At 42.0% G+C, this 27,780-nt stretch overlaps 1 protein-coding gene across 1 annotated transcript in view; it reads left to right on the top strand.

Annotated features, from left to right (window-relative positions):
* Window positions 1-24,197, top strand: part of LOC146785436 (uncharacterized) — a 153,561-nt gene extending 129,364 nt beyond the window's left edge. The window contains exon 2 of the mRNA XM_085634490.1: window positions 23,004-24,197. Coding sequence (XP_085490616.1) covers window positions 23,004-23,131 — 128 coding nt within the window. The 3' untranslated portion in view covers window positions 23,132-24,197. The remainder of the gene's footprint in view (window positions 1-23,003) is intronic.
* Window positions 24,198-27,780: the final 3,583 nt, after the last annotated feature.

Here is a 27,780-nt window from a genome sequence, read left to right as displayed (position 1 = left end):
GGGCTCCAAATGGAAATCTCGGCTTTATAAAGGTCAACGGGTACCCCGTCCGGGCCCGGCGCCTTTCCCCCCTTACTAGCCCGAATGGCTGCATCTACCTCTAGGACTGTGATATTGAGAGGTATGGGGATTAGAGCCATGGTTTCATTTTCCCCCCCTACAGCTAGTCCTTCGGGGTTAAAAATACTAGTAAAATGAGACACCCATTGTTCCTCAGATACCTGGGCTGACATTACCGGGACTTCTTCATTTTGGAGGAAGGGACTATTTACCGTGGACCAGAAAAGCTTGGTATCCTTAAGGTCCACTGCCTTAGTCAAATTGTTCCAAGCCTCTTCCCTTAGTTCCTGTTTCCTATCCCTCAGATGAATTATGTATTCCCTTCTGAGGGTATTAACTGCTTCCTTATCTCTGGGTTTTCCCTTGAGAGCAACTTTGAGTCTTTGTAAGGATTTGGTACATTCTCTGTTAAACCATCCCCCATTAATCCTAGGGCCCTTTTTTTTCCTTCCAGTTAAAATTTCAGCAACATTTTTATTAATAATGTCGAAACTAGCTAGAATATCAACATTATTCTTTCCGGGTTCAAGACAGCATTCCACCTCGTCTATACAAGCAGACACGATGGTACAAAGTAATTGTTCCTCGTTTTGCCTACCCCATTTAATTCTAGGGCCATTAGGTCTATGTGGGACTATATCTGTCACTACACCATGTAACGCCTTTTCTTTGTCCCCCCACAAAGAAAGATACATTGTTAAACAGTTATGATCACTTAGGGCCGGATCTACTATTACAGGTAAGGAACACAGAGCTGCAATACTGGTAGAGACAATGAGGTAATCGATAACCGTGGCACAGTTCCTACCAGTAAAGGTTGGTACCGAATTACCCTCACTGTCTACCCTAGGTAACATAATGCATAAATCCATTTTAAGCATAAAAGTGTTAAGGGAATCCCCATAAACCGAATGCATAAAGTGGGTCTGATCTTCCCCCACGTCGTCCCCATGCCCACACACCCTATTGCCACCGAATGGGCACATGTAAATGTTAAAATCTCCACCCCATAGAATATCAAAATGCACATCACTGCACCCATATAGTCTTTCCACCTCCGCTTCAAGTTCATCAACCATATCTGTATTTGAGTGGTTAAAGGCATTGTTGTAGTGATTTATAACTAAAACATTTCGCCCATTCCTATTTTGTAACCACAACAACTGAGAGTGTAGACCAACTGTCCGGTAGATTTTTACTCGAACCGGTAGCCTCACAGAAAGCAGTATCACCATTCCACTGCTGGCTCTCCCCATGTTGGATGGTTGGGCATGGCAATTATAGTTAAGAGTACTTGGTTAGGATGCTCATCATCCTGACTCGTGACTGTGCTTACTTTTAATGGTCTAATCCCAACTGTGTTTTATGAACCCTTGCTTTGAAATTTTTAATTGTATTATGTTATTAATTGCTCTTTTATGATGAATTTCATCGAATAAAGATATACAATTATTATAGGCAACATACCCATCAAGATAGACATCTTCGGTCGCCCAAGTCTCCTGGAGACACAGGATATCAAATTGGGTTATAAATTCTGACCATCCTAGACATTCTAACTTGTTATTCCATCCAGCAATATTCCAGCTCGCCATCTTATATCCCCGTTCCATTAAACTAACAACCTCAGTGGATGGTGGGGATAAGATGTGGACATGGATTAATTCCCCTGGCACGGGATCTACAGATAGTAAGGTCTGACTTGTACTTCCATTGGCCGGGGTAGAAGCATCAAAATTACAGTGAGGCTGGGCAAAATTACATGTACTGCCCCCAGAACTACACGTAGCATTGTATCCATTAATATCTATTGAACCTTTTTCCCCCGTTCCTCCACCCGTGTCTCCCCCTATATCACCACAGAATTCCTTCTCCCCCTTCCCTGTGGCTTGATGGCATCAATCGCAGTCTTCCAGGCCACTAAACACCTCAAACCTATTGGTGGTATCTAGGGGTGTAAAGGGTTTGAGATGGTCCATTCTCCTATGTATTAGGGGGTTATATCTTGGGCCTATAGTATTCCACCCATACAAATCTACAGCTAATGGTAGTTGCCTGTCGCTAAATATAGGACAATTATTGTAGACAGGTGGACAATATGGGTTTGGAAGCATTTGCCTCAATAATGGTGGGGGGGGAGCTCGCTGTGATTGATGATTTGGTGGGAACACCACTGAGCGAGGGTAAAAATATGTTAGGGGACGGGGGGTGATAGGTTTGCTAACGTGATCTGTCGGCCAATTAAGTATAAAATGGACGGCATTCTGATCTCTAAAATTAATGACCACTATATCTCCCTCAATATCTTTGGGTCTTCCTCCCAGCCAAGGAAGGCGGCGGACATGTATAATTTCTCCATTGATATTATTTGCAATAGGTCTGTGTAGACTTAACCAGTGTGATATTTTATTTTTCAACTGGGTAAAGCTCTCCCGTTTGTCCTTCTCCAGCTCTGGTACCCCAGTAAGGACTACTACAAGGGGTACTGCTTCTGGTGGAAGTTCTGGAAGGGGACCCTTGTTATAATTATCTCGGGCCGGTCGCTCGTTACCTCTCTCTCTATTGAGGTTCCCTAGGGTTTGACCAGAGTTATTCCGCTGTCCATTGGACGTTTCAGCCTGTACTGATGTAGGTTTACTGTTAGGTCCAACAGGATTACTCCCTGATATACTTCCACTCATACTAATTGAGGGTTGAGGCTGAATAGTAATCTGATCAGGGGTAGGTAGCGTTATTGTAGCGGATGTACCTGATGAAGACGGTACCATTGGGACTTGTATAGAGGGGTTAAACGACACTTTGTTAGTTACAAGCTTTTTCTCCAATTCTTGTTCTATCTTCCCAAGTCTGACTTCTAGTTTATTAAGTCTTTCTATAATAGCCAGGGAATAGGTCCTCATTATGGACTCTATGCTCTCAATCAGATATAGATCAATTTAGATATATTTTGCACAGCATGATTTGTGTTGGCGATTCTATTGCACATTATGCCATATTTTATTGAGTCACATTTTCAGTACTTGCATAAGTACTATGAGTGATAATGTTCTATTTGTGACACGCTGTTAAAGTATTACTTGAATTAACTTTATGTGCAATAACACATTCTTTTGACGAAAGTCTGTCTTCCAATATGTCATTGGTAGTCTGGTATCCCTGTTTATATGTGCTCCGACATGTGATGTCCATTTTTCATGTTTAGTTATATGTTTTGCACTTAAAGGTAGTAATGCACGCAAGCAACTAAGGCTGTGATAAAGACCGAAGGGTCGAAACACGTTGCCATAAATAAAATGTTATTTTGTGGCAAACTTTATCCTGAAGGGCAAGCAGTCTGTGTCCTGGACCCGAGATGCATCTCTTCTTTATGTGTGTGATTATATATATATATATATATTCACTGAAAAAACCATAGGTTTCATGCCTGATATAGTTAGGAATTAGCATTTAAAAAACCTTAGAAATTCACAGAAAAAACCATAGGTTTTAGGGGTGTTATAGTTAGCTGGACATTTCACTCGTACAAAACCATTGAAATTCCTCCGATATAGTTAGTTGTACTAACTACATCTCGCGCACCCATAATCCACTGCTGATGATGTCACATATTACATCATTCATGACATGGTCAGTGACATCACTGATGATATCTCAAATGACATCACTGATGACATCACTGATGACATCATCCAGTGAATGTGGTGTGGTTCGTTATTGAAATATGTATTATATATATAGCAATTTGCATTGATGAATGAGTGGGTATATAAATATAAATATCTGGATGGAGGATTTAGTAGCAGTGTGATTGACTGTTTACTTGACTAATTTATAGTGTCTCACTAAATATATTGGGTAGGGACTAAACTGTGTGAATATCTGTATCACTTTGTCAGTTGTTGTGTAAACTGCTTCTCCAGTTGGTTACTAGCTATGTGAAAGTCTATATTAGTTATTGATTAGTTAACTGAGAATTTGTATGGGAGAGTGAATTTGTGTGTGGTTCGGTGGGTGGTGTGTGACTGCCCAAAGATGTGTGAATAGTTGATTCAGTAGGTATCTGAAGTTAAAACTACATGTTATAAAAATTGTTTGGGTGAGTGAATATCTTTATGGGTGTTGTGATGAGCAAATATATGTCTCAATAATACATGTCCAACAAACTAGAAAAATAAAAGCCAGTGTATGTGTCAGTTGTTGTATATAAATAGGGCTCCTGGTTTTATGGTATTTATTTTTTGGCCATTTCCGTCTGTATTTATCCATATTTATTTTCTGGCCATTTTATCTGTATTTATCCATATTTATTTTGTGTTTTGCTTATAAATGAAGTTGTAAAACTGTACATTTCCATATCTATTTAACTGATAGACGCGCACTCATACTTTGATGTCTGTCGTGTTTTAGCTATTTAAGCTGCCAAATATTGCACAACAATACATCCACTGGTAAATACTAGCATTATACTATAAATATATGTTGACTTATGCCGTTATTTAAATAAATGTCATCCTGTTTTTCAATTTCCCATGCTGTCCATCTGCTCAGCTGCTGGCCTATAATTCATGTAAGACAGCATGGAGAGTCACTTAAAAGAAGCACAATTTTCTGTATTTATCCACTTTTAAAAATAAATGTAGACAGAAAACACATTGTTTTCTGTCTGTATTTATCTGTAAAAATCTGTAAAAACGGAAAACAGGGAGCCTTATATATAAATAAGTATACATAAGACTCCGTGATTGCATGAGTGACTGTATGGATAACTGTATACTTGTAATAGTGATTTTATAACACACTAAGTATGAGTTACTATCTATATGAATCGATGAAGTGGTGTTTGTATAAGTGTGTAGCTAAGTAAATGTAAGTATGTTCCATTGTTTGCATAAGTGAGTAGGATGACTTCATAAGTGATTAGGATGTGTGCTGGTGTGTAATGTCGATATAGGTGTATAAGTATATTTGATAGTGTTCTATTGATCTTTGACAGCATGTATGAGTGAATCTATAGGTAAGTGATTAGATGTGTGTATAGATCTAGGAATCACTGAGTGGGTGTTTAGAAACTTGTATTGGTGTGTCAATGGATTCAAATATGGCACTCTGTATTTTACAGTGAGTGATGAAAGGTTATACTAGTGTATGATGAGGTGTATCTGATTGTCACGTGGATGATGTCATCAGTGATGTCATCATTGATGTCATTTGAGATGTCATCAGTGATGTCACTGACCATGTCATGAATGATGTAATATGTGACATCATCAGCAGTGGATTGCGGGCGCGCAAGATGTAGTTAGTACACCTAACTATATCGGAGGAATTTCAATGGTTTTGTATGAGTGAAATGTCCAGCTAACTATAACACCCCTAAAACCTATGGTTTTTTCAGTGAATTTCAAAGGTTTTTTAAATGCTAATTCCTAGCTATATCAGGCCTGAAACCTATGGTTTTTTTCAGTGAATTTCAAAGGTTTTTTAAATGCTAATTCCTAACTATAACATGTCTCAAACCTATGTTTTTTTCAGTGAATTTCAAAGGTTTTGTAAATGACAATTTTTAAATGTATTAATTGTTATATTTATTTGATACTGATTAACTACATTTTTTAAACTATTTATTTTTAGATATTTTATTTTTTTAATTACATTATAATTACATTATACATTACATTACAAAATATACTTTCTCAGAATGAATTACTTTAGTTTAAATACTTTGCAAATAGGCAATAGACATTTAAGTACAGTAGTTACAGTTGTTGCAATGGGCAACACAATTTCAAACACAATGCACCATTGAGCTCAAAGTGAATTTCTAGTTAAATGCAATTAGTTACTTTATGGATTACTTTTCTAACCACAAGACTGGATCCTAGATTCAGTCCTTGGACATCTCCTGTAAACAGTTGAGGAAAAGTGTTTTGGTTACAGTAGTGATTTTTAAGGAATATTATTGTATTTTAAAAGTTGACACTTAGGAATTTTTTCACATAGAATCACCAATGTTATCCTATGGCAGGAAATTCACTTAGCAGGTAAGTAGTGTTATCGTCACCTTTTCTTACTCAGTGGTGGATCCTGGATCCAGCACTGGTGCATCTCCTGTAAACAGTTGAAAGAATGCGTTTAAGTCATACAGGCGATTTTTAAGGAATATTTTTAGTTTGTGAATATAGACACAGAAACTTTTCTGCTGAAAAACAGACAATGGATTCCTATGGAAGGAAATACAAGTAACTGGTAAGTACGGTTAGAATTACATTTCAGGGTCAGAGCTGGGCTAAAAGATGCAGCACTGGGTTCTCTCCTGATAAAAGGTGAGTAAATCGGAATTCGTTCTTCGGATGATTTTAGGTGAATATTTTAAAGTTCCAAAACTCCACACTTAGAAGAATTTCCAAGCGAAACCAGTCAATGTTAGCCTATGGGAGGAAATTCAAGTTACTGGTAAGTATGGTTAGAATTACTTTTCAGGATCAGTACTGGGCTCAAAGATGCAGCACTGAGGTCTCTCCTGATAACAGGTGAGTAAATCGGAATTCGTAGTACATCCAGTAAGCGCCACAGAGCTGCGTAGCAGAGAGATGTCAAAAGGGGCACGGCCTGCACCACCTCTCTGCAACGCAGAGCAGTGGCGCTTCCTGGAAGCAACTGGTGGGCTACTTGGCCCCCCATTGTCCCTCAGGTTTAAAGTGGAATTTTTTCCCTAACTTAAAACGCGCCACAGGGCGTGTTTGCACACATCACGTAAGGCCCCGTCCCCTCGCTTCACCACTGTGTAAACGCACCCTGTCACCCTTCTAAGTTGAGAGATTAAGTCCCCTTCAATCCTAAGGGTCCCTAGGGTCAAACTAGCCCACTAGGTACCTCCAGTAAGCGCCACAGAGCTGCGTTGCAGAGAGGTGTAAAAAGGGGCGTGGCCTCTGAACACCTGTCTGCAACGCAGCTCCCTGGCGCATACTGGAGATACCTGTGGGGGTATTTGGCCCTCAGGGACCCTCACTATTGAAAGATAATTAATTCCCCAACTTAAAACGCGCCACGGTGCGTGTTTGCACAGTGGTGAAAGAAGGGGGCGTGGCCTGAGGTGACATGTCTGCAAACACGCCCTGTGGCGCGTTTGAAGTTAGAGAATTAATTTCTCCTCAATCCTGTGGGTCCCTGGGAGCCAACTAGCCAACCAGGTACCTCCAATATGCGCCAGGAGGCTGCGTTACAGAGAGGTGTTCAGAGGCCATGCCCCTTTTTACAAAACTCTGCAACGCAGCTCTGTGGCACTTACTGGAGGTACCTGGTGGGCTAGTTGGCCCCCAGGGACCCTCAGAATTGACAAGGAATTAATTCCCCAACTTAAACCGTGCCATAGGGTGTGTTTGCACACATGTGAACTCAGGCCCCGCTCCCTCCCTTCACCACTGTGCAAACGCGCCCCGTGGCGCGTTATAAGTTGGGGGATTAACTTCCCTTGAATACTGAGGGTCCCTGGAGTCCAACTAGGCCACCAGCTACCTCCACTAAGCGCCACAGAGCTGCGTTGCAGAGAGGTGTAAAAAGGGGCGTGGCCTCAGAACACATCTCTGCAATGCAGCCCCCTGGCGTATACTGGAGGTTCCTGGTAGGTTAGTTGGTCCCCAGGGACCACCAGTATTCAAGGGGAATTCGTTCCCCATCTGCAAACGCGCCGGGGGGAGCGTTTGCAGAGTGCAGCAAGGAGAGGGGGAGCCTCCAGCACGATGCAGGTATTTCTTTTTTTCTTTTTTTAAGAAGGGGAGCTGTGTAGCCTGCTTCTTTTTCTCATATTTGGGCCCGGGGGACCCCATCCCCCAAGGCCTGCCCCCTAATTTCTTTTTTTTTTTTTAAATAAAAAAATTGGGAAGGGTGCCGCGTGGCCCCCCTCCCGAGGCCTTAATCAGCCCCAGGGACCCCATCCCCCGGGGCATGGCCCTTTTTTTAAATATTATTATTTTAGGATGGGGGCTGCCTTGCCCCCCTCCTTATGGCCCCAGGGAGCCCATCCCCCGGGCCCAGCCTTTGTTTTTTTTTGTTTTTTATTTGAGGAGGGGGCCGCGTGGCCCCCCTCCCTGGCCACTAATTGCCCCAGGGACCCCATCCCCCGGGGCTGGCCCTCTCCGTTGGGGACTGTGGGGGAGTCCCCAATCCCCCCACGGTCCCGCCGGCTCCCCGCCTCCTGCGGGAGCCGGCATTGCTTTTCCACATGGGGAGCAGCTAATATGCTGCTCCCCCTGTGGAAAAGCAATCTGCGTTACTATTTGGAAGAGAGAGCAGGTTTCCCTGCTCTCTCTTCCAAATAGCAAAGCAGTTTGCTATGGCAGGGTGGGAGCCGCGAGGCTCCCACCCTGCCATAGCAAACTACAGTGTCCCGGGGTGGGCACCCCGAGGACACTGCAGGAGGGTGGCAGTCCCCAGGGCCCTCGAGGGCTCCAGGAGGGTGGCCACCCGCCCCCTCCCACCTTCTTCAAAGTCACCCACACAGGTTTTTTTTTTTTTAATTTACAAGAAAATAAGCCCCGGGGGGCCCGCAGCATATATATATATATTACCTACTGGTGGTCGCCAGTAGGTAGTTATAGTTAGGACCCCTTTTCCATAGGAAATCCGCAACATTCTATTTTGAATAACTTTGGCGCCGGTCGACGAATCCTCGCGAATTTTTCAAAATAGGTGGGGCGCTACGCTCCGCTCCTACCCTGAAAGTCTCGGGGGGATTCATCAAGCGGGGGCTGAGATAAAAGGGGGGTCCCAAAACGCGTTTTTCCCATGCATTTTTCCATAGGACCTTTAGACAGGGCTACAGCCCGAACGGCTGAACAGAATTACTTGAAATTTGGCAGAGAGGTAGTCCTCAGGTCAAGGAAGTGCCTTTTGTAGGTTTGGTGTAAATCTGTTAGGTAGATTCTGAGAAAATAGCCTTTAAATCAATATATATATCTGAGCCAGCTTACGGTGCGCTTACGGTACGCTTACCGTACGCGTACGGTGGCGTGCGCGAGCGCGATTCTGATTGGCTCTTAGATCTTAGTAAACATTCGAATCGGCCGAAACCAGGAAGCGGCGACCGCCATTTTCTCTCTCGCACTGAGAGTTAGATTATAAAATAAAGCCAAAAAACATGTAAAGGGGCTGTTTAGACAGCTCCCACACACATAGCCATGTTGAGGCAGTCCCCACAGACCTCCCAAGGCCAAAAAAGCAATTTTTATTTTTTCGCTAATTTCGCCGATTACGCTTACCGTACGCGTACGGTAAAAAAAGGAAATAAAAAAAACACTATCCACACTCTCCCCACCCCCTGTGATTTTGGTGGGCGAAGGCCACCAAATATACAGGGCTTATGTAACATGATACAAACCACAATATTTTAAACAAAAATAATAAAAGAAAAAATTATCCACACTCTCTCCACCCCGTGTGCAAATGGTGCCCGAAGGGCACCATTTGTGCATGGCTTATAAAACTGACGAAAAATTAAAATATTACCGTGCACGGAACGAACTGCGTTAAGTGGGCGCGCACGCCACGAATGGCGTAAAGTAACTTAGCATTTAAAAAAACGTACAAATTCACTGAAAAAACCATAGGTTTCACACACGTTATAGTTAGGAATTAGCATTTAAAAAACCTTGCAAATTCACTGAAAAAACCATAGGTTTCACACATGTTATAGTTAGCGGAAATTTTACTGATAAAAAACCAGTGAAATTCCCCCGTTATAGTTAGTGCAGGCAACTATAACTCACGCGACTTCTGCTCACCGCGTGCCCACGTTACGCTAGATGGGCCATGTACGCACGATGCGCTTCGCGCACCGTGCGCACATGGAGGACATATGATGCACTTCGTTTTGAAAGGTAATATTTTAATTTTTCGTATCTTTTATAAGCCATGCACAAATGGTGCCCGGCGGGCACCAATTGCACACGGGGTGGAGAGAATGTAGATACATTTTTTTTTTTTTTTTTATTTTTTACCGTACGCGTACGGTAAGCATAATCGGCGAAATTACCAAAAAAATAAAAATTCCGTTTTTGCCCTTGGGGGATCTTTGGGGACTCCCTAAACATGGCTATGTGTGTGGGAGCTGTCTAAACAGCCCCTTTACATGTTTTTGGGCTTTATATTTTAAAAATCACTCTCAGTGCGAGAGAGAAAATGGCGGCCGCCGCTTCCTGGTTTCGGCCGATTTGAATGTTTACTAAGATCTAAGAGCCAATCAGAATCGCACTCGCGCACGCCACCGTACGCGTACGGTAAGCGTACCGTAAGCGCACCGTAAGCTAGCTCAGATATATATATTGATTTAAAGGCTATTTTCTCAGAATCTACTGAACAGATTTACACCAAACCTACAAAAGGCACTTCCTTGACCTGAGGACTACCTCTCTGCCAAATTTCTAGTAATTCTGTTCAGCCGTTCGGGCTGTAGCCCTGTCTAAAGGTCCTATGGAAAAATGCATGGGAAAAACGCGTTTTGGGACCCCCCTTTTATCTCAGCCCCCGCTTGACGAATCCCCCCGAGACTTTCAGGGTAGGAGCGGAGCGTAGCGCCCCACCTATTTTGAAAAATTTGTGAGGATTCGTCGACCGGCGCCAAAGTTATTCAAAATAGAATGTTGCGGATTTCCTATGGAAACGTGGTCCTAACTATAACTACCTACTGGCGACCGCCAGTAGGTAATATATGTATGTATATATATATATTCACAGAAAAAACCATAGGTTTCACACACGTTATAGTTAGGAATTATCATTTACAAAACCTTGCAAATTCACTTAAAAAACCATAGGTTTCACACATGTTATAGTTAGCTGTACATTTCACTCGTAAAAAACCAATGAAATTCCACGTTATAGTTAGATCAGGTAACTATAACTTGCGCGACCGCAATAAACTGCTGATGACGTCACATATTACATCACTCATGACATGGTCAGTGACATCACTCATGACATCAATGATGACATCTGAAATTACACATTGTGGATTGCGGTCGCGCAAGTTATAGTTACCTGATCTAACTATAACGTGGAATTTCATTGGTTTTTTACGAGTGAAATGTACAGCTAACTATAACATGTGTGAAACCTATGGTTTTTTAAGTGAATTTGCAAGGTTTTGTAAATGATAATTCCTAACTATAACGTGTGTGAAACCTATGGTTTTTTCAGTGAATTTGTACGGTTTTTTAAATGCTAAGTTATGTATTTATTTTTTATTTTTTTTCTGGTTTTTCACTATGCGCACACCCTGCGCGCAGGGTGCGCTTCGCGCACCGTGCGCGCGCTGTGGGCACTCGGTGCGCATTGCGCGCAGAGCACCCACGTTGCGCAGTCCATGCCGTGCGCCCCTCGCCTTTTTTTACGCAGTAACATTTGTTTTTTTCTCCCTTGTGGGTCCTTTAATTTATTTAATAAATGTGATTGTTACTTCTTTATTTATTTTTTTTATTTTTTTTGCCGTACGCGTACGGTAAGCTTACCGTACGCGTACCCCGCGATTTTTTTTTAAAATTATTAAATTTATTTTTCGTACTTTTGGGTCATTCTGGGACCCCCTGACAAACACTAGGGGGTCTGCAACTCTCTTCGTTGCCCCCGTTTCACGTTCCCCACCTTTGTTTCTCAGTGCGAGAGACAGAAAATGGCGGCCGACACTTCCTGATTTCAACCGATTCGAATGTTTACAGTCATGTAACCACCAATCAGAATTGAGCTCGCGCACGGCACCGTACGCGTACGGTAAGCTTACGGTAAGCGCACGGAGCGCGCTTACAGATATATATATATTGCTTTAAATGCTATTTTCTCAGGACCTACTGAACAGATTTACACCAGACCTACAAAAGGCACATCCTTGACCTGAGGACAACCTCTCTGCCAAATTTCAAGTAATTCTGTTCAGCCGTTCGGGCTGTAGCTGTGTCTAAAGGTCCTATGGAAAAATGCATGGGGAAAACGCGTTTTGGGACCCCCCTTTTTTCTCAGCCCCCGCTTGACGAATCCCCCCGAGACTTTAGGGTAGGAGCGGAGCGTAGCGCCCCATTAGTTTTGAAAATTTCGCGAGGATTCGTCGACCGGCGCCAAAGTTATTCCAAATAGAATGTTGCGGATTTCCTATGGAAACACGGTCCTAACTATAACTATCTACTGGTGACCGCCAGTAGATAATATATATATATATATATATATCCATCCACAAGAGAACACCCGCTATGGAAGGGCCCACAACAGGTATGTATAGGTTAAAACAATTTATTGAAGGTTGCAGCATACAGGAAAGAAATGTTGCCTGCCAGATTGTCCAGAAAGTCTTTCTGACGTGTTTCATGCCTTACGGCATTTCATCAGGGACTCCGGTTTAGCAACTGCATGATGGCATTACGTTTTTAAAGCACCTGACATAATTACAAGTCCCCGCCTTCATGGGCGTCACTACTCGCATAGCATCTTGGTACTTGCAGTGCCGAATTTCTTACCCTCGTGGGCTGTGTGCCATCACCAGTTCGATTCAATGATGATTCCCCAGTGGGTTGCGGCATACAGTCACCTCCAATGGCGTGACTGCGTATGGAACAGGAGCTGAATTGAAGGTACCAGGGTGCCAGTACTTGGAGGGGACTGTATGTCAGACGAACAGTACTACAGCAGGTGAGCGATCACATGGCAGGGGAGGTACTTCCTTTCAAGAGTGGGAGGTCTGCCGATGGATTCAAAAGTGGAGGCATGGGACTGTTTCTCAGTGCAGCAGTGGCATCTGAGGAAGACTATGATGTCGAAATGCATTATGCCTTACCTGCGTGTCCAATAAAGGCTTTTTCCCTGAGTTCCCCATGTGGCCTCTTCCTACAGTTCTGCTGGAGGGTTTGTGAACATTTACAGCATATATATATATCATTTTCCACAGCTCAATAGCGCGGCCTCAGAATACAGCATACACAGCACCAAGTAGTTGAAGGAAACTGTTTAATCACATAACGGGTTTCAGCTGCCCAGCAGCCTTGGTCACATGTGCTTTACCCACTATTTAGGTGTCCTTAAAAATGCATGAAAAACATAGACAAGGGACAAGAGAGGAACAAACATGTCAGCCATATTGGAATGTTGTAAAACCAAGTCAAAAGAAAATATAACAAACAATAGGTAATGCATTATTATACGATCCACTAAACCGTGCATTGGAAATCCAATGCTTAATTGCCACAAAAATGTAGAAAGATAACACCACAATGAACAATCCCTGTGGCAATGTGGAAGAGTTAATAGGGAACAACGGGCAGTGACGACATAGTGTCAGTGTTCAGGCATCGATCTTGTGCTACTCGGGCAAACCATAGTGAATAGAGGCATAGTGCCCGTACAAAACTGTGTAACTCAATCATGGACCACCATATTGTATGGGACATTCAAAGCCTCAGTCACAAATAGTCTAGGTGCATGGTGTGGCAAAACGGTAAGTATTGGGCAAATGCCCTGGCTTAGTCAACTTGGGTTGTGGCAAGTTGCGCAAAGATCCTCAAACATTCATTCCATAATGCATAGTACAACTTATCTGTGATGACATCCCAAAGTGACGGCAAAGAAAAGGGTAGATAACCTGTGCTGGTGACTGTCATGGTGATGGGTCCCTTCCTTTCCTCCTGAAACAAAAAACACAAAACAGTACAATATCAGTGTACAAAAAATGGGAAAATGTAACACATAGTACAGATAATGACATTCAGCATAAAATTCGGTTTCTACTACATATGAAGGAAGAGTAGAGATAATGGCGAAAGATCTTTTCCTCTTTGAGCTGAATGGCTAATTCCTCATCCTGGTCAAACCCCCTGGAATCTTGGTTTGGAAGTCAATTATGTATTTTGACTCCCTCTTTCTGAGCTTAGGAACTCTATCCCCCTCTCTAGGATTGTTCATAATCTGTTTAATCAGGCAGTAGGAAAGCTTTGATGAGTCAGAAAAGTGCCTGTCCTGAAAATGCCAGGCTACTGGATATCGAGGGTCCCTGTTGGTAAGGGTCCCTGTTGGTAATGGCCCTCATGTGCTCCAATATCCTCTTTTTGGCCATCAAGGTGGTGCTCCCTATGTACCACAATCTGCACCGGCATTCATTGATATAAATGACAAAGGTGGTACTGTAATGTTGCTGTGTACAAGAATGTACCTCAAGCTCCCTCCTCTCCTGTAAGTGATGCGTGGTCTGCCATCAATGTGGTTCCCAATGACACTGTCAATCTTAAGTATATTCCAGTTCTTAACCAGGATCTTCTTGACAACGCTGGTGTCCCCATTGCAAGTCAGTATGATCCTGTTACTGTCCTCTGTGTGTTCAGTCCCTTTGCTGACTTTGTCAGATAGAGTCTCCTGTCTCCTAATGTCCTTGGCTCTGTCACTGGTCTTATTGAGAACCCATAATGGGTATCCTCTCTCCCTGAACCTGTCTATCATGATCTTACGTTCATATTGGTACGCTTCTTCTGTGTTACGGTTGCGTTTGGTCCTAAGTAGCTCCCCATACGGAATGCTCCATTTGAGGGTCTTTGGGTAGCCAATAAGGGTATGGAGTAGGCTGTTGCCAGCAGTGCTCTTGTGGAACAGCTCGGTGTATATTCTGTTCTGCCTGATCTCAATCCTGACATCCAAATATTCCTCTGTGGTGCTACTGATCTTGTTAGTCAGAAGGATATTGCGGTCGTTGGTGTTGAGTCTCTTAATGAAGTCGGTGGCCAATGTTTCCGAGCCCCTACAGGCGATAAACAGGTTTTCAATGTACCTCAGCCACACCACGACACGCTCAACGTCCCGAGCAAACTCGGAACTGCCAAAGACCTCCTCCTCCCACCTGCCCAATTAAGAGATTGGCAAAGCTGGGAGCAAAGCACGAACCCATGGCTATACCAGTTATTTGTCTGTAAATGGCTCTGTTAAACAAAAAGATGTTGTTACTAAGACAGAACCCTATCATGTACAAAATCATCACGGTATGGTCTCTGAATCTGATCTGTCTTTTGCTTAAAGAATGTCGGCATACGTCCAGTTCTTGTTGGTGGTCTATAATCGTGTAAAGGAAATTGACATCAAGAGTGATGAGGAGGAACTCCTCCTCCCATCTGATGTCCTGTAGTTTACACAAAAAGTCCTTGGTGTCCCTAATGTACGAGGTAATTTTGGCCACACGGTCCCTCAGGAAATGGTCAACGTATTTGGACAAATGCTCCAAGGCACTACCTCTCAATGACAGTATGGAGCGCCCAGGAGGGACAAGTGGATCTTTATGTATCCTGGGCAGTAGGTATAAGACCGGGAACTTCGGATGGTCTTTCTTGAGAAAACAAAATTCGTCCCACTCCAAAATTCCGTTGCCCCTCTATTCTACAAGTAAGTTATAAATCCATGTGATGCTACTGGTGTATTCCTCCCTTGGGACTAGAGTATAGAACCTAGTATCATTGAGTTGTCTCATTGCCTCAGTAATGTACATATCTCTGTCTAACAGAATCACATTACCACCTTTGTTCGCTGGACGTATCACAACCTCCTTGTCCTCAGCTAGGGAAAAAAGTGCCTGTCATTGTGTAAAGGTGAGATTATCAAGTGCTCTGTTCCTGTGATGTGATTTGAAATGGTATTCACTAATAGATTTAGTGACAACTTCATGGAAAGTGCCTATACTGTCATGTGGAAGAGTAGGAAAAAAAGTGGATCGTGGTTTAAAACTAGTGCCTGCTGCCGCATAATGTGTAATGCCTAACTCATCTAATACCGATGTCTCAGTGATGTAAGTGTCCATGTGATTTGACTCTTGTTGTAATTACAAAAGTGTGACTAGAGTATCCATGTCTCCAACGTCAAGATCCATCTCATTGCCTTGTACCCCAGATGTTGTGGATCTGTCGTGACCCACTGACCTTAATATGTGCCATTTTTGAGTTTAAGTTTGTAAATCTATTTGTTAAGATCTATTCTCGTATCAGTGTAGTGAAAGGAAGAGGAAGGACAGAAAGACAGCACCATTCCCGCCATACCAAACCAGCTCTGCTTACAACAACAAGAGTGAAAATGCTCTCACTTGCTGAAAGCAGAGCAGTGTCTGTTTTCCTGCTCCCTTTCAATTATTAAAAAAAGAAATTAAAAAGCTGGGCCCCGGGGGATGGGAACGGCCCGGGAGGGGCGTGGCATGGCCCCCTCACTTTTTTAAAATAATTTTTTTGGTTAAAGGGACAGGCCCCAGGGTATGTGCTTCCCGGGCCCAAATTGGCCCAGGGGACAGGGGGCATGCGGCCCCCCTTCCTAAAAAATAGAAAGTAATGAAAAATAAATGACAACTCGCCTGAGGCCCCACCCCGTTTCTCCACCACTCTGAAAAAATGTTTGCTGGTGCGCTGCTGGTTGGGGTATGAAGTTGTCTTGGCTGCTGAGGGTTCTTAGGGACCAACAAGACCTCCTGTTACCTCCAGTAAGCCCCCCACAGTGGGATTGCTGAGAGGTGATCGGAGGCCATGCCCCCTTTCTCCACCACTCTGCAAACGTGACTCTCAGCACACTGCTGGTGGGGGATGAGGTCCTCTTGCCTCCTGAGAGCCTCAGGACTAAAGTGGACTTCTCCCAAGCGGCAGTGCGCCAGGAGGTGCATTTTCAGAGTGATGGAGAAAGGGGACATGTCCTCCGACGATTTGTGTGTAAGTACTAGTATGGTTGTGTCAATGGTTTTGAGAATGATAGTGTGGAAGTTTGAGTAGGTGCATGAAAGAGTATATTGGGGTATGAGTGGTTACGTCAGATTATGTGGATGATGTCATCAGTGATGTCATTTGTGATATCATTAATGATGTCATCAGTGATGTCACTCACCATGTCATGAGTGATGTAATATGTGAGTTCATAAACATTGTAAAGGTATATGCGTGGTAATGGACACGTGGTAAAGGCACACGCAGTAATGGCATACATGCTTCCATCATTCAGCTATCTAAAATGCATAAGATTAGAGACTCTGGACCTGATTTAAAGTTTGGCGAACGGGATACTCCGCCACAAATGTGATGGGCATCTCATCTGCCATATTATAAATACAATATATTCTATGGCACGTGTAATATGAAATGGAATTAGTATAGCTTAGTATAAATATTTTCTGGATGCACTTAAGACAACTTGCGGTTTGTATGATGCACTTCAAGTAATTGCTACTAAAGAGCACTGTGTCTGTATGTTATTTGTCACCAAATTGATCAGCAAGTCATTGCAAACTGGTACAGCTCGTCCTAAACTAAAGGTGTCTGTGAGCTAGGAGCTAGTGAAAACCCTTCCCTTGCTGGCAGACAGGAAAAAGGGATCCGTAAAGCAACTAATTACGAAAACAGAATGGAAAATAGTATGCACGTTGATGAGTAATGCTAGATCTGAAGAACCCATTTTAACCTTTCGCAGCACACCTATTTGGCTTAAGGAAAAACTAATGAAGTAATTCAGAAAGATTGTTCTCCAGCCCTAGATGTGGAGAAACAGAAGCATCGTTTGTCTATATGACTTGTCATGTCAGGTGATGGTCAATTATTGGGACGGAATAATGAAACGATTACGACCATTAACAACTATACAGTTGGAATTATTGCCCAAATAGGGTCTACTAAGCATAATTAATTAACCCACCCAACACAGAACAGAATAAAGCACACATTTGCAACTCAGGGGCTGCTGCTAGAAAAACGTGGGATAGCCATACATTGGTTCCACTCTACAGTGCTCACAGGGAAATCATAGGAAGAAGAAGGATATGATAGGCTGGGCTATGACTGGGGAGATTGGTGTAAAAGCAGTTAGAAGGGATGAGACAGCAACGGAGAACATGGCTAGCTGGGCAGACATGGTCAGTGAACGTGCTAGGATGCTAGAAAACTAAACGTCATAACATTAACGATGGTCGGCGCAGTAAACAGATGGCACAACTAAGTATGTGTACTATAAAGAGCAACTGTAAGTGGAAATGTTTGGAACACTGCTCGAAACACGGTAAAATGCATGGTAAATTAACTAATTATACAAATTATATTAAAAAAAGAATCACAAAGCAAGCGGAGATGCAACAGTTAATTCTGCTAGTGTTCTTGATTTATAAAAATTGTTTAAAAATATTATTTAGGCAAAACGTAAAGGAATATGTGTAAGAAGGATGATTGATCAAAACTATGTATTATAGAGAACAAACCTGAAGGAAGGTTTTCTGAAGCCGCTCTGCTCTGCAGGCGAAATGGGGCCCCAACTGTAGTGCAACTATTACCAAAATGTTGAAATTTGGGACTCCAAATAACGAGCGGGTAAATCACTTGATGCATGGGCTACTTAAAGGATGGATTCTATCCTACCTGTTTGTTAAATAAATATGTGCAAAGCACAGCATTTGTGAACTACTTCAAGCTCTCCTTGGCTTTGGAGCAATACACCAAGGAGTATATTTACTAAAGTCTCAGGCAAAGCAGTGTAGCAGCCAAAAAGGCTGCAATATGCTGTAGGACAAGGAGAAAGCAGGACCATGCCATATCTACAGAGATATTGCACTCTCTTCCTATCGCTGGTGCACAATCAGTCTGCCGAGCTCATCTTAGTGCAAAGGTGTGTGTGAGAGTCTAGTATAGGTTATGTATGGGAAGAGTACCCTCCCTGTGCAAAAAATTATGCTAACAGTAACTTTAAAACTTTTCTTACTTTTGTTGCAGCGCCGAAACCCTAGGTAAGGGCGAGACCCGTATCAATATCCTCCCTACGTCACAGACCCAGCATCACACTAACTCTTTTACACATACAGTCATTGGTGGGGCCCAAAACACCAACATTCACACATAACTTCCACACCGGTCTGCAGGCTCAGGAGGAATGAATGGTTCAAGCGCTTCACATGTAGGGGAATACCTTATAATCTATAGGAAGAAAATTATATTATATATCTATACGTTAATATTCTTTCGCCTACAGATCTCAATCCTAAACATCAAGGCACTCCTCCCACCTGATCAATGGATCAAATTAGTTGGATTGGTTGATGGTGATTTAGAACCAGCTAAAACACATTTCAAGATTTTGATCTTACTTCCCTCAATAAATTACGCACTCATTTCTTGTTAATCAATATCTGTTTATCTAATAATTATAGAAAAGTTTAAATCAGCATTTAGAAAGTTTAAATCAATTTTCATGTAAATCACAGAACATCATATTTACCTAATCTGGCTATTGGGCGTCCTCTAAGTCATTCACATAGCGTAGTCAAATTGGGAGTCAATTGGTCAAGAGCAAATCAGAGTTCTTCGCTCAGCACGCTACAGTCCCAAAGGATGGGCAAGGTCCAGAGACGTGCAAGCATTTACCTATGCCCATAGGTTTAGATAAGTTTGCAGTTCTTCAGATGATGGGCAGCATTCAGTCCGTCAAAGATTTCAGGAACGCAGCAGTCACCCTAAGTAGTAGCGTCACGTAGCGTCACCGTCGTCTTCGTCAAAGATTTGTCGATGACGTTTTTTCTCTCTATTCTACCATGCAATTTATAATGATAAAAAAGGTAAAGAAGTTACAAACTATAAAATTTGGGCAGTTCTGATTGGTCGGTTGAGATCGTCCGGCAGAGTCTTTGGAAACGTGGTACAGTTCAAAGATGACATCATAAAGTCAGTCCATTCTAGTTCTTTGTCAAGAGTTCTTTGTTTTATAGTTTGGCTGCGATCCCACCGTGGCCTTGTTCAGGAACACTAAGGCACAGGTCATGACGAGGCCACAGGGACGTTTTGTCGCATCTGCGCACTTCACTCCAAACCTCGTGGAGCGGTGGCCATCATCTCGTGTTGCGTCAGCGGCCATTTTGGTTTGTAGGCCCAAAGGATAACCGAGTAAAACAAACACAAAAAGTAATTAATACATAGAAGTAATGAATCTGATGTTAACCCCTTACTAATCCCTCTATGTTTATGTATTTATCTAGCGTATAGCGACATTTAAAGCGTTCATATTCACCCATTTTTTGTCATCTGAGGCAACAATACAAAGACATCACAAAAGCAACATATAGCATGCAGTATTCTATTTACTACATATACTATTGTTAGTATGCATACGGATTTTAGTCGTAAAGGTTATTTGGCCATGAAAAATGCAAATCCCACGTGTAGTTGATATATTAATAATGTTGATTAATTATTCATGCAAACTCATTTAATAATATTACAATTAATAGATTATAATTAGTATATTCATGCAGAATAGGGGGGCATACAAAATGTTGTACTACCCGCTCCATCAATTTGTATATGTGCTGTACGGTGCAGCACACATGCAGAGTTGGAAAAGAATGGGAAAATTAAAGTATTTCTCCTTGATAGAGCCTACTTCAAAATGGCGTCATTTTTTTATGCAAAAACCTGTCTGCTTTTTTATTTTTTAGTAGATAGGGTTTCACTTCAAAAAACATGGTTGGTTGCATGAGAATGCCTGTGCACTACCAATGAAACGCCCCCTTGGCGCTAAGTAATGCTTTGCAGTACTTTTAAGTGAAATTCCAACACAAAACAAATTTTGCGCTGTAAAGTAAGTTGGATATAAAAAGATTTTGTGTCGCTTTGCATCACTTATGTGAGGCAAACAAGGTGCAGAACCTTAGTTAATATAACTCCAACTTTCTTAACTTTGCTTATTGCTGGGGTCAGTGTTGAGGTCACCGGCCACACAGTTCTGAGGGGTGCTCGAGCAAATAGGTAATCTGTCACTTCCTGTTTGTTGATGTTGACAATTTTGTCCACCTAGGTGCATTTCCTTAAAGGGATATCTCCTGTGTCCCACTCAGGGAGTAGCAATCAGTAAGATGAGCTACTTGCACTCGAACTCTCCTATGCCTCACAACATGTACAGTAGCAGATCAAGTAAAGTACCCTTCTCTTGGGGCAGTGTGTCATCCCTGTTCCCAGGAGTCACTCACAATGAGCCAGCCGAAATCCAGTGGTATGTGTGAACAATATTGTCTAAAGGACCATCCAGAAACAACCATCACTCAGGCATACATTGAAAGTGATAATAAAAAGCATCAAGGGCACATTTTCTAAAATATAGTCCAAAGTTGCAGCAATGTGTTGTGCAAGGGGGAGAGAGCAGCGCAGAGGCATACTTATTCAAAATAGCCCGCTGCTGCTCTAATCAAATGCGCTTGAGCACAAACTGGTCGATTATTACCACATGCACACCTTTGCACCATAGTGCAAAGAGGTAGGTATGATGTCTACCAAAGGTTTTATACTGGAAGGGCTACTCTTGCCATTAGAAAATACTAAAAATAGACCAACTTTAAAACCTCTCACTCATTGCCTTGTGCTGCACAGTGCAGCACGCATGCAATGTGTGAACTACTTAGAGGAATACATATACTTCTTCGACTTTAGCCAGGTGGAGATTTGCTTCTTGATGCTCAGCCCTGTCTGACAAATTTAGCAGATAGGCATTTGTGTAAACAAAACAACTGGTTGTTTGGACTGGATAGCCCTAATATTGCCCATATCACACCCCCTTGATGCAAAGTGGAGGAAATCAGTGCAAAAGTAAATGCTCTTTCAAGACTTTGTAAAGCTTTTGTGTCACTTAGAGTGAATTGGCAGTGACGCAAAGACACCAGAAGTCTGCCCCTAGGTGTGTTTGTTTATTCCCATACTACTTTGTAGCATTTAATCCCCATTTGTAGGCACTGGACTTCCTGTGGCCTTCAGCACAATATAACTATGCTTTGGCCGCCTACAAACTTTATTTGTGCTGGAAAGGTCTCAAAGTCAAGCATATAGTGCTTTGCACTACTTTGTATTGTTTTGCCTCAGGGGGTTGTCCCTTGGATGGAACATGGCATTTGCCATGCTACGGTCCTTATCATCAAACAATAAAACAAGGCTTTGTGTCATCAAAGTACACCTAATTTAGTCAGAAAGTAGGAGAAATGTTTTTTGTGGCCCAAACCTTTCCAACGTTGCTTTCAAAGCTTAGTACTTTGTGCTTGAAGTCTATCCTTCTTGGACAGACACTTTCCTAGACATCACGCTCACCTGTACACTGTGTTGCAAAGGTGTATGTGTGTGTGTGTGCGGGGGAACCCTGATAATGAGTCAGCACTTTGGAAGAGAACAGCCGCAGAAGAGTAATCCAACACCCATAGCTCAGAGATATTCATTGACCTTGAGCGGAATTGGGGCTCCCATCTCAAGGGTTGTTGGGGCCCCCGAGATACAGAGGCTACAGGGCCCTGCATTACACCACTGATCAGCAGCACCATATCTAAGTAGAAATCGTGCAGTTTTGCTCTCTCCCGGCCACACAAAGAGCCCAGAAGAACTTTGGTTACTGTACTGCATTTTGTAAAATATTAGTAAACCATTCTTGAATTGAAGTTCACACTGAATAAACCCAGACTCTTTGTCCCATGCACGCCTTTGTAGAAAGAATTATAAGTGACTGTAAGCCACTGTAGTGCCACCCTCCCAAGATCTCCAACTATCTGCTCACATTGATATGCAGCCTATTGCCGGTGCCTTCCTGAGGGAATCGCATCTGTCAAACCTGTGCTGAGGCGATGGTGCCCCCTCCAGTGATGGCACAGGTAGTGCTAGTGACCAGTTGTACGTCAATGTAAGTGACCAGGTCACAAGTGCAGCTAGAGGGCTGTGTTCACTGCCTACTTCTAAGGTATGTTTCTCCTCCATCAGATATTAAAAGTGTCAACAAAAGTTATGAAGTCTGTGTGACAATGTGCATAAATGTTTGGCAACAGAGTTACCAACCATAGCACCATTGCTGAGGGGACAGTATTTATAAAGCATTTACCTTTCTTCATTGACTGTTGCACTCATAGTTTTTTCTGTCCATTGGTTTAATCAATAAATGTGTTCCTGTCTCATCCACAGCTATTGCAAACATCCAGCTTGTATTCGAAAGGAAGCAGTTAGAAGATAAAGAAACCTTTGAATATTATGGCATCATTCCCAAGTCAACCATCGTCATGGTTCTCCAATTGCCTGGGGGCAGGTGTTGAAAATGAATCCATGCAGATGTGCAGACACAGCATACTGGAGACGATGCAGAGCAAAACGACCACTGCAAGATACCTCTCGAAACCAAGTTCATTTGATTGCCATCTATAAAACCAGTTTCTAACAGCATTCCTCTCTCCTGCTTTTGAAATCAGCCGTGTAATGTACAACACCCTGTTCTGTTCCTCACAGTGGATTGAAAAGGAGTGAGAATACTAGTGCAGACTTCCCAACCTCAGACTAATGTTCACAATATGCTCATACAGGAAGAAGAGGGTGTGGTCAATGGTCATGGAGAGTGGGACTTTGAGCCTCCTCATTTGCCTAAACAGTCAGACCACCCCCCACCAAAGCTAGGAATAAAATCATCTGGAGCCATCTCCCATGTCATCAGGAGGTTTTAACTAGAGCTCAACTGTGGAGAGCATTCACACCTGAACCGTAAACCTTATGCACAGTTTTACAAATTCAACATTTTATAGTAACTCTTCACCAGGTGACCATCTGATGAGTCAAGAAACTGTGTTTTACACTGAAGCACCGTGTTTCAGGCCTGGAAGTGGCATGAATCAAATCAATCTCTCCCAGATCATTTTATCAACAACAACCTTTATTCAGAATTGATTCAATCTTGTAAGGATTCAGCCTGAAGCAGCACTGCCTGGACAGACCTCCTCATTAAAGGCAAAATATATCCCATCCCCATTACTGATTCCACTGCGAGATGCCCTCACTTCAATATATGGCAAGTGAATCTTCCAGATCATGTAGACACTGATTCATAATACTCAGAACACTTTTAATCATTAATGACAAAGTTAGAAGAAAACCCATGCCCTGGCATTGTATAAATTCAGAGCAGTGATTAAATGGATGAGTATGGAAGGGTTGATAATGGAGTCTTGGCTGAATGATGTACAGTAATGGTCAAAGGCTGAGGCGGTACAGATCACAAACGCTAGCAAAAATTAAAAACTAGATGAGGACATGGTGGACACGCATTTATCTGTTTAACACCTTCGGTAGGAGGTTTTATTCATTAATAAAAATTATCAAATGCCAAATGTATACAACAGCTCAAACACTACTCTTATTATTGCTTAGTGCAAACTGTTAAATCTATGATTTTCTCTAATAACTAGACCATGTGCTTTTATGCTGCACTGTATGCTGCACTTTTTGATACCCACTTGCCCATGACAAGTAAATCTTCCAACATATATCTGAATTTGATTGAAATTACTAAGAATAGTATCAAAGCAGATATATTAACCATTAGAAAGTAGCAAAAATGATTGGCAAAAATCCTTCCATAACCAGATTCTGAGCGTGTGAGGCCATGGTGGACAGTTTTCAATATTCTCGTATTTGTCTCATGCAGTATTCTTCATTGATGATGTTAAAATGACACTGTGGAAATAAACACTTTTGCATTGTTAGGAATCTGGTTTTCAAACCACATCCTTGTAGCTATGGGAGGAATGTATTAAAACCCCAGAAACAGACAGTAAAGTATCTGTCAGCAGTATCCATTCAAGAAGCTGAGCTGATCAATTATTTTGATTCTGCTGACTGTCTGATAGGTGTATGTACTAATGCTTCTGCTTGACTCCTTGGCTCATATTCAATTAGCAAAGGTTGTTTCATAGCTCAAATATTACAAAATCTTAAAGTTCCATCATATGCTACAGTTCTCTTTAAACTGCACTTGTATGAGGAACAAACAGCATCGACGGAGTGAGAGCGCTTTAACTGCTGCTGCAGTGAAAAACACTAACCGACATCAGTCCCCAAGTTATCACTTTCCTGTCACTCGGCTCTCCATGCTGACCACAGCTTATGTACTCATATCTCCTTGTCCTTTAATGCAGTGTAGGTATTTCTTTATTGCTTGATTAACAAAAATCATTGCAATTAAAACATTAGTGTGCATCTCACACAGGGGGGGCCAAAGGGAAGAACAATGCTACGAAGTAGAAAACTTCTATCCTATATAACTTCCTTATCATGAATCTCACACAAAATATAGGGTAGCACTATAGATTAATGTCTGGTCTAAAAAGGGGGAAGAGATAGGAGTAGATGGGCACAACAATGTTGTGGACGAAAACCCTCACTCACCCGAGGGTGACATGCTTCATCATTGGGTTTCTCTAACACACGGGGACCGCAAGGTACACCGTGTGGGCTATAACTTAATCCAAGGGGGAAGGAGCAGGAGTGCAAAGCACGTGTTGGTTCTACCAACTCGAAATGGTAAGGAGGGGCAGAGTGCTATTGTAAACGCACGGTTTTCCTCTTCAATACTCGTCAATACTCCCAAGAGGAAAACCGCGCGTTTACAATAGAATAACGGACATTGTGAGATACCCGTTAGAAGGTTGATTTGGCATGTACATACTACACTTAGAGCCTTCTGACCGATCATATTGATCTACATACGCGCATGATGGTCAAGAAATAGAGGCCTAAGTATCACATTCTATTTTATTTGAACACTTGATGCAGCAGAGTGACTGTTGCTTGATCCTGATGAATGCCCTGAACGTTATAGTCACCATGGCAGAAACATGTTGATCACTGAAGAGGGTATATATCTATAACCCTACACTCACTTGCATTTTAACTACTACCACTTAGGAAGGAGGAATAAAGTTGTTACCCCTAAGTAGGTAGTTTTTAATTCACTTTTTAACTTATTCTTTAGCACTCTGGCCCTCCTTACCATTTCGAGTTGGTAGAACCAACACGTGCTTTGCACTCCTGCTCCTTCCCCTTGGGTTAAGTTGTAGCTCACACGGGGTACCTTGCGGTCCCCGTGTGTTGGAGAAGCATGTTACCCTTGGGTGAGTGAGGGTTTTCGTCCACAACATTGTTGTGCCCAGCTACTCCTATCTCTTCCCCATTTTTAGACCAGACATTAATCTATAGTGCCTTCAATTAAAACATTAGTACCATCATGAATAAAAACAATTCCTTGATCATTTAAAACATTTAATATGTTAATTAACTAGGTCAATTTTCGTTTCGCTAATTCGCCAATTGATATACAACTATACACACAAAACAAATTCTATGGTTACATGCCGCACTGGAACATTGATGCCACATAGTCACATCTTTTATCGCAGCCGTTCATTAATCATAAAACAAATAAAATATAATGATCACGTTCCAAGGAATATACAATAAAAACTATAAACATTATGTGACATGGTGCAAATGAGCTATAAAGTGCCTGGGTACGAGAGCTGTAAACATTATGTACCATTGTGCAAATGAACAATAAAGGGCCTCTATCCTTTCATATACTCTTTAGAGCTCGATTACAGAAGTTGCCCAAAAAACAGGATCATTGGGTCAAACTACAAAGTCATTCAAAGTACCAGTAGCCTAAAAACAACAACCTTATATTTTCTGAACCTTTAAAATATCCCTTAACAATAGCTATAAACAAATCAATTTAAACTACAGACACTAGCAGTTTTTCAGCAAATGTTAAAATTGATATAATTTGACATATCAATGGAATCGATGCACCCCATAAACATGAAATAAGGACCTGGTGTGCTGATCCTACCATAGCCTTAAGGAATAAAGGTTTTAATAATGCACAACGTGTTTTAAGCAAGTTAGGACACACAATATGTAATAAGGGTTCACAAGGCCACCCACACAAACTACATTCAGTAGTTTACCATTGTTGGATCCAGGTTGGCGTGCCCTCCTTAGCTGGGCATATGCCAAGTCTTAATTCTAGAAATGTTTCCTTCATACGAGCAGAGAAATAGGCATTCAAATAGGGCTGTTTTTGCAAGGACTGATGAGAGTTAATCACAGACCAAACATGTTGTTTTGCTACTAAAACTGCTTTGTCCGCATTAAGTGAATTAATTTTGATCTTTATTTTGAAAAACTGTTTAAAACTTGGCATTGTCATTCTTAGAAGCCCTGACTGCAGATCAAAACTCTGAAGGCATGTTAAAATATGGGATCTCCAGGCATCTGTGTAGACAGAACAAATTATTTCACACCAGCAATTATTTGCTAAAGAGTCCGGGTCAGATAAAAACAAGGAATACATACACTTCAAAAATGACCCTTGCACCACCGGGGACCTTCTTTGGAGGCCAAAGTCCAATCTGATTTTGACTTGGCCTATTGACCTGGAAGTTCCAAAGGCTGATTTCAAGGCCTTAATTACTAGTAAATCCAATAATTTAGCATCTTTCCCCCTGGTGATAGACGAGCCATATGCAATTGTTGACTCCCAAAACTCTAAGGAGATGTTCGTGCAATTGACACCTCCATGATTTACTTAAGCATTTGAAAGCGTAAATTAAAGATTACGTTTTTGCCCTCAAAACTTTAAAATGGCTTTTAAACGAGACTCTATTATCAAATAAAATGCCCAGGTTTGTACATGTCTACACCACTTCAATTGGCCCACCTCTAGCCCTCCATGATTTAGTCTTAAGTTTCTTCAGGCCAATTTTCATGATTTTAGTTTTTTTAATATTCAATTCCAGACCATTACCTAAAATATAATCATCGAATGCATTAATCAATCTTTATAAGTCCATCGGGGGAAACAACCCTAACAACGCGGGCATCACATTGAGATGCCATTACAACACGGTTGTTACAACGA

The sequence above is a fragment of the Triturus cristatus genome, chromosome 11 (assembly GCF_964204655.1).
Source record: "Triturus cristatus chromosome 11, aTriCri1.1, whole genome shotgun sequence".
Lineage (NCBI taxonomy): Eukaryota > Metazoa > Chordata > Amphibia > Caudata > Salamandridae > Triturus > Triturus cristatus.
The sequence above is the reverse complement of the archived record's forward strand: the minus strand, read 5'-3'. Positions and strand labels throughout refer to the sequence as shown.